Below are 7,787 nucleotides of genomic sequence, written 5' to 3'. Positions count from 1 at the left end.
GGAACTTCATTAATCATTCAACATTCAAATTCTGCAACCTGGAACTTCATTAATTATTCAACATTCAAATGCAAATTGTTCTCTTTTTATTTTTGTTTAATGCAAATTGTTTATTCAATATAAACCCACATTGTTTATGCAAATTGATTTGATTCGAAGTTAAATTGAAAATATAAAAAAATGAAATTAAAAATTTAAATAATAAAATATTAAAATAAAAAATCAAGTAAAATAGTTAAAATAAACATAAATTTATTTTATATTAAAAGGTTTAAATACTCGGTTCTCTAAATTTAAAACCTGTTCCTAAATTGATACCATTAATACTACCCATTATCATTAAATTATAATACTTTTAACATTTTACTTCAAATTAATAAATTATACCATTCATCTTAATACATTTGACATTTTATCATCCATGAATCTGCCATATCGTACGCAAAGCAATAAGCATTCCGGATTTTTTTTGACGAATTTATAAATATTTTTTAGGATAGACATACTTATAACATAATTTTCGTATAAGATAAAAAAAATATAATTTTAAGATAGACATAATTAATTAATCAAATAAATAACTAAAAGAAAATTTGAATTCAAGATGAACATGTGTCCGCCATGAGTTAAGGGTGGAACCGCCGCTGGCTGCTTCAATGGATTCCATCAAAACAGGCACCGGTTTCCTCAAGCAACTCGCCAATCGTCGTCAGGTTCCTCCAGCTATTACTTCTTATCCTCCCCGCAAACGGACTCGATTTGATAAGGATTTCGAGTCATGGGGGCCTTCTTTCAGCCATGGCAAACTCAGTATCGTTGTTAGTATTTGCAGTAGCCACCTTCGCCTAGTGACGGCTCAGAACCCTTCGAGCTCAGGGGAGTCGGACCAATCAGTGAAGGTTTGATTGGAGATGAAGAGAGTATATACGGGAATGTATACGTAAGGAGTAGTATTAAGTTCCAAATAAATCCATTCAAATTCATATAAATATTTGTATTGACAAAGTCACACCAAGAAGAGTTTTCATTTGTAAACAAAGATGAGCTATATAGATCATACAAATATGTAAGACATGCCATCAAGCGAGGAACAATTTAAACCAACATTAAAAAAATAAATTACCTGTGACTGTAGATGGTTCGTATGATTCTGGAAAACATCAAACTCTAACAAGAGGTAAAAAGTAGAGAGAGCAGATGCTAACTTCTATTTGCTTTGTATGCATAACAAGCTTTGGACGTCGATGCTGCCGAAATGATCTTGACCATCGGGGACTAGCTGGGCCAACTCGAACTTTTCGGTGCGAAAGATGGCTTAATATCAAGTATTCGACTTCTCTAAGCATTTGAACCATCTAGTGGCAGCAGCAGCAGCAACAATAAAAGATATCAACACTTGACTAGGTTTGGGTCAATTTGCGATGGGTGGACTCATGATGTTTCGGAGGCTAAAACACGGGGAACAAGAACTGGTTCACCGTTTGCGGCTTTTGATACGGCAATCTCTTCTATGCGCTTCCAGGTGGATTGATGTTTCACTTTGGTCTCTTCCAGCTTTTCTTTATCTTCTTGAAACTTGTTCAAGCATTCTTCAAATAGTTCCGGATCAGACTCGGAAAAAATCTTGCGAACATTAAGCGTCAAGCTCTGGACAACCTGATTCCAATGGTTATGCCCATTTTGCTCCAAGGCAGGGAAAATAATGGGCAGTATAACTCTGCGGTTTTGTCTAATTAAGTTCTCGATGTGATCATTATTCCACAAGTACAAAGCCCTCTCCGCTACCTGTAAAAGCAAGCATGGGTGATCAGAAATTTCGGGAAACCATCACGTGCAACCAAATAATATTAAGAAGATATGTCACCACAGAAAGCTTCAAATCTCATACTGATAACAAGAATTTTACACAAAACTATACCAACCAAATTCTATACCAACCAAATTCCTGTGTATGCAGGGAACAATAGTTTTCGACAATAAATTGCCGAACAAAGGCCTAATTATGGAAAGTGATACGCATTCAAACAGATGTTTTTACATGGTAACATCATAATTTAAGAGTCTTACTCATTGAACTATATTAGCATGACATTGAACAAACTACTCGAAGAACGATAGACAATATGTTATTGTTCATTTTAGTACGTATAAAAGAGCTCCTTTGTGTATTAAACACATGCATACAGCTTGGCCTTCGAAGCGAACACCAAAATGCCCTAATGAAAAATGTAGCCCTCAAGTGTAAGTAAGCCAAATATTAATACGAGAAAATTACATATACGTCTGTCTGAATTACTACGAATTGGTTATGCCTCGTAATGCTAGTATGTAATCACACACAATACATATCCTTCCTGCCAAAGGAAAAGTAATTATCCTAACAAGAAAAACTTCAGGCATAGGCACAACCAGAAAATTTGGTCTAGTCTATTCACAGCTTCATCTATGCCAAACCAGCACGGGTTTGGTCCATGTTACTCAGGCTAGGGTGTGAGTGTCGGACACGAATATGTTCAAATTTTTCTACAATTTCCATGTATTTGGAGAGACTTTGGAGGATCATATTCCCAAACCTATGTTCAGATATGCATTAGATACACGTTTGGACATGGTACTTAAAGAAAAATGAAGAGTTGGAGCGACATAAGATTTGGTTCTCGTATTCTCGAGCATCTAGACCGGTGTACAACAGATAGCAGCACAGATAGATCTAATTTGCTAACATATAGCCGATCCTCGTAATCATCTCATTTGGGAGCAATTGATAAAAACCATTGAAACAGCTGACACAAATTACAATCAAAAGAAAGCAGAAACCCGTGTTTGAATGAAAGATGATCATGGAAAACCTTTGTTCCGAACATAAAATAAATGGACTAGAGGAAAGAAACTAACCTTTCATTGAATTTATTCAAAGCAAAGAGTGTTTTTTAGGGTTTACATAAATTCAGCAGGTTAGAAATGGACAGATGGAACAATCAAAAAGGCCATTTCACACAATAGGGAATGAAGTGAAATTTGTAAGGCTATTACCTGAAAGTGTGAACTGCTCAAGCATCGTGCAATTTTGCGGAACAAAGGTACCATACATCTCTGAAATTCAGCAGGCTGAGTAGCTTCCAAAATTTCTTCCAGCTCACTAAGGAACATGACTTCCTTGGAACTATTAGTAACTGGCCAGTACTTCAATAATCCCCCTATAACAGTATCAGCTAGTTTGCAGTCTTTCTCGACAAACTGCGTGATGCAGTACGATAACTGCTGGTGGTACATCGGCAAGCATTTTGGTTTGTGAAGGGGTATTAACGCCCGTATAAGGAACAACTTGTGTTCTTCTTTGAGTGGCAGGGCAAACCCGTTGATTATACTTCCCAAAACCTCCAAAACCTCGGCTATCCCATTATGCTTCTCCGTTTCAAAAATAAAGCGGAAGAAAATGTTGTTAATAGCTTTCCTGATAAATGGCCGATGCACCATAAACTTTCCATAGATACGATGCAGAATTGTTTTTAGATACTCCCTCTCTCTTGGATCTTCAGAATCAAACAGATCCAGTAATTTAAGAACGAAAGAATGGTCAATGTATCTTTTGGCCAACTTCGCATCAGTCTCGGGAGATGCCACGAATCTCAGAAGGAATTCATATACAATTTGCAAGTGAGCCCATGCAGGGTCCGCCGATGGCTCTTCCTCTTCCAAATCGAAGGCTTCTAGCACCTTGTTTTCACGAGGCTGTGGTGTAAGGGGTCGAAACAAGTTGACAGACACCATCTTTACAGCTTCTTGCATGACAGATTCAGCAAATTTTCCATTGGCGGAACTAACATAATCCACAAGCTCAAGTAATGTCTGCCTCTTGATGTCTTTCTCTTTCAAGTTCTTCATTGGGTCTGAGAAATCAAACACGACACAACACAAACTCAGCTTTCTAAGAAACAAGGTTTGCTTCTCAGAGTTAGGAATATCCTTAAATCCCGGTAGAGCTTCATATGGAGCAGTCCCGGAATTCCCATTAAGTTTTTGATCGACAACTTGGGCGAGCCGACTTCCATGGTTATATTCGAAAGGAGCAGAATAAGGGCCAGAAAGAGGAGCATTGTCGAGTAGCAGCCTATGATTACCCACAATATCACTGCTTCTTGAGTGGGAGGGATTACTCAAAGGAGGAGCAGATGAACCTCCAAGTTCACGATTCTCCGAAGACTTAGATGGCTTGCGAGGAAGCCTGCCTAGTATTTGCTTGATCATATCTTACAACAAAAGAAAGAATCAAATCCACAATAAACCAACCCTGATTCAATTTCCTTCACAGAATCAATTTAAAGAAGGGAACTTCAACTCCAAAATCAGGGAAGAAAATCCTAAAAATATCCCAGAAATAGAAACCTTTATCAGGATAAAAATTTGAAAACCCCCAACAGCATGTATCAAAGCAAAAACTCTTGCTTTTATCAATCATCCTATACTAAAAATTTGGCAACTTCATTACTCAGTACAACCATAAAACAGAAAGATAACACCTTTTGACTTAAATTCAGCAGAAATTAAAGGGAAAAACCACTTAAAACTGGAAACAAAACTACAAACTTCAAGAATTGAAAAGCTCCAGGTTTCTATGTAAGTCCCTGTTACCTCTTCTTCCCCAAATCAGCAGCCAAAGTCAGTTGGGTCAAATGATGACAGGATCTGGATTTTATGAACAACAGCGAACCAGCATCAATCAAAGAAACAATGAAACAAATACACGCGCACACACACACACACACATGAGCTATAAAAAAAAGTGATAAACTAAACACAAGATTACATTAGGAACAACAACATAGAAATCAAAAGTAAACCCAGAAGAGAGGAGAGCCCTTGAAACTTACAGAAAGCTAATAACTCGAAAGAGAAGTAGAACACAAGAAAGTAAAAGGCTTTAGATTTATCCCTTTTTCTAATTTCTTTTTCTTTTTTTTGTCTGAATTTACATTGGGCCAAGGGAGAAAAAAGAGAAAGAAGACCGAAGGGAGGAACAAAGTGAAACAAAAGCAGCAACTTTGATAACAAGATGTCATGTCAAGAACCTTACTGGCTTAATCACAACCCGTAAATGGAACATCTGAGAACATTTAAAAATTGTACAAATTTAGTAAAATAAAATAAAAAGTTTGACAAAAGAAAATAATTCCATGTACCCTATCAAGTACTGCAACAGATAATTTGGGTAACTAATAAGCTTTCGTTCTTTTAAGTTTTCTCTTAATATTTATGTTTTTTTTTCTTTAACTTTTTTAATTAAAGACGATATCAATACTAATATTAATTGTTAATCATTGATAATTATTATTTTTCTTAATTTTTTCATGTTATTTCATTCATTTTCTTTTTATCTTGAATTTTATTTTTAATTTAAATAAAAATATATATTCATGTGATACGTTTTCTATGTTTTTATAATATAATTTTTCTCAGTTCTTGTACCACGTTCCTAATAGTTTTAGTTCGTTTTTGACATATTTTTGTAGTTGTTTCAGTGCTCACACAAATACTCTAATAATATTTATTTTTTTGATTGGTTGGCCACTAGTCTTATATAATCAAAACTCATATTTGGTAAAAGATTATTTAACGTATAATCATAATTATATAGCGAAACAGCCTGTCAAATAATTTAGTTCAATCATCACTATTTTATCACTTCGTAAAACATCTAGATTGATATAAGTAATAAATTTTTATGAGAGTTATTAGACTCTTTTACGTTGGGCATTATTCTCAAGAGAATTTTTTTAATTTATTTGTATTATTGAATTTAACATATACGAGGATTTTATGATTATTGTCATCATTTTCTTTCTATACTCAAGTGTGTTGTAATTATTATTCATTTTATTATTTTTATTAGTAAAATACAATTGTTATTGTTAATTTTTTGAATAATTAATAAAATGAAAATAAAAGCAAATAAACAAAGGTTTTGAAATTATAAACATTATTGGCATGATGTAATGTTGAATGTTTTGTACTGGGTGTATGCTTTTTTCCAATTCAGCTACCATGAACAACTGTAACACACGGTTTAAAGCATTGGTCCCCAGCCAATTTATAACCCTTATTTTCTTTGTTTTCTTTTTTTAACAAAATCTATAGCTTAAGAGGAAAAATGGATTACTTTCGGTTCTTTAAAAAATTTCATGGAAACAAAAAAAAATATTAAATTGTTTTGATGCGTTGTATATCTTTCTACACATGTACTTGTAGACATTCGTTTTTGTCCGGATTTTAATTGTTTATTAATTATTATTATTATTATTTTCAGGTTACAAATTGGATCAAACCAAATTACAAAGCCCGGTACAAACCCACCTGGTTCAAGCATCCAAGCGCAACAACGAACCAACACGACCCAAGATCAGACCCAGTTCAGGCCCAGCACCAGGCCGAACTTGACAACCCAAACCCACTAAGGTTTCTTCACTTCTGCCCAGCGTCGCCTCCAACATCAGCCATTGGATCTGGACTCATCCAACGGTCCAGATCGCCCAGATGGTAGGGTTTTCACCTTAATCCTACAGCCAACCGCCGTCGCCAGTGGAGATAGATCGTCCATCGCAGGCGCGTGTACCAACTTTTCGACTCCCTACCCGCGTGAGCAAGCAACCGTCACCATCGAAGCTCCACATCGCCACCGCCGTCATCAACATAGACCAAACAGTGTACAAAAAATCAACAACAACCACATCAGTCAAACACCTAAACTAATTCGAAAACCCCCATTAAAAATGAGAAAAAATCTGAAAGTCGGGGATTTCACCTAGGGAAATCATATCCCTACCAAAAAAGGGTTCACTGCTGCCCGAAACCCCACCATAAATCAGCATGCAACATCCAAAATTAAGAAGAGGAGAGGCATTCGGAGAAAAGGAAAAAAGAAACCAAAGAGAGCAAATCCATATTCGAACAAAAACTCGAATCAAACAACAAAAAAAGGAGAGTTTACCTTCGGGTCTTTGACGACAACAATTCCAGTGGTCGGACGAAAAATTCGAACAGTGAAAAGGCGTGTGGCTGTAAGGAGATCAACATAACTCGGCTGTGACTCCATCGGACGGTGGACTTAGCAGCGGCGGAAGGTAGACCATTCGGTTCTTTTTTTAGATCTAGGCTTTTGAGGTCGTTTTTAGGCCGAAATAGTTTAGGTTTTGGGCTTTGGAGAGCAAGGAGGGGCCTTTTGGGTCATTGTTTTAAACGTCGACCGCCGAGCGCGACCGTTGGAAGCGCCGTTGAGTGACGGCTCTTCGAAGTTTGGGGAGAGAGTTTCTCCTTTTTTTACGGGCAGAAAACAAAATGAAATAGGGTAAAAAAACCTTGAAGTGGTATATAACCACTTAGTCATACGACGTCGTTTTGGTGCTAGAATTCACTACGTTTACTGCATGGGTCAATCACGCATGAAGGGTCCCTGTGTTGTAATATTTACGTTTCGGTCACTTAATGAAATTTCATCTTTCCATTTCGAGCTCTTTATCTATTTTGTGTTTCGTTTTAGTCCTATCTATTTAGTATTATATCTGTTTAAGTGTTTAGATTTTTGGTTGCTGATTTTGTATAGTGTTCATTTTGGTCATCATTTAATGGTTTCTGTTCGTTTCATTTTGGATTCAATATTTATTTACATTTCATTTTGACCATTATTTGTTCATTAACATGTTTTGGGTAATTACTTTGTTTTGAGTCCTGATTTGTGATTTAGTTCATTTAATTGGTTCATTTGTGATTTAGGTTCCAAATTGGCATTATGT

The 7,787-nt window shown here is 36.0% G+C and overlaps 1 protein-coding gene and 1 long non-coding RNA gene across 2 annotated transcripts; both read right to left on the bottom strand.

Moving 5' to 3' along the window:
- Positions 1-993: 993 nt before the first annotated feature.
- LOC120170668 (serine/threonine protein phosphatase 2A 57 kDa regulatory subunit B' theta isoform-like) lies at positions 994-4,250 on the bottom strand. The gene is made up of 2 exons (XM_039178585.1): positions 3,034-4,250; positions 994-1,785 (listed from the first exon to the last, which is right to left on the bottom strand). Exons 1-2 carry the CDS (start codon positions 4,246-4,248, stop codon positions 1,432-1,434), a joined length of 1,569 nt encoding a protein of 522 aa, XP_039034516.1. The 5' UTR covers positions 4,249-4,250; the 3' UTR covers positions 994-1,431.
- Positions 4,251-4,256: 6 nt separating this feature from the next.
- LOC120170698 lies at positions 4,257-5,063 on the bottom strand. The gene is made up of 3 exons (XR_005520806.1): positions 4,872-5,063; positions 4,633-4,686; positions 4,257-4,361 (listed from the first exon to the last, which is right to left on the bottom strand). It is a non-coding gene; the product is annotated as an uncharacterized LOC120170698 (long non-coding RNA).
- Between the last annotated feature and the right edge of the window lie 2,724 nt (positions 5,064-7,787).

This window comes from Hibiscus syriacus, unplaced genomic scaffold (assembly GCF_006381635.1).
Source record: "Hibiscus syriacus cultivar Baekdansim isolate YM2019G1 unplaced genomic scaffold, ASM638163v2 tig00003041_pilon, whole genome shotgun sequence".
Classification (NCBI taxonomy): domain Eukaryota; kingdom Viridiplantae; phylum Streptophyta; class Magnoliopsida; order Malvales; family Malvaceae; genus Hibiscus; species Hibiscus syriacus.
This window is presented reverse-complemented; position numbering and strand designations above follow the sequence as displayed.

Excerpts from the sequence above, each read along its gene's own strand:
- LOC120170668 (XM_039178585.1), bottom strand. The coding sequence starts at position 4,248 with ATGATCAAGCAAATACTAGGCAGGCTTCCTCGCAAGCCATCTAAGTCT. Across the intron at positions 1,786-3,033 it reads TGAGCAGTTCACACTTTCAG|GTAGCGGAGAGGGCTTTGTA; the intron begins GTAATAGCCTTA and ends TTGCTTTTACAG.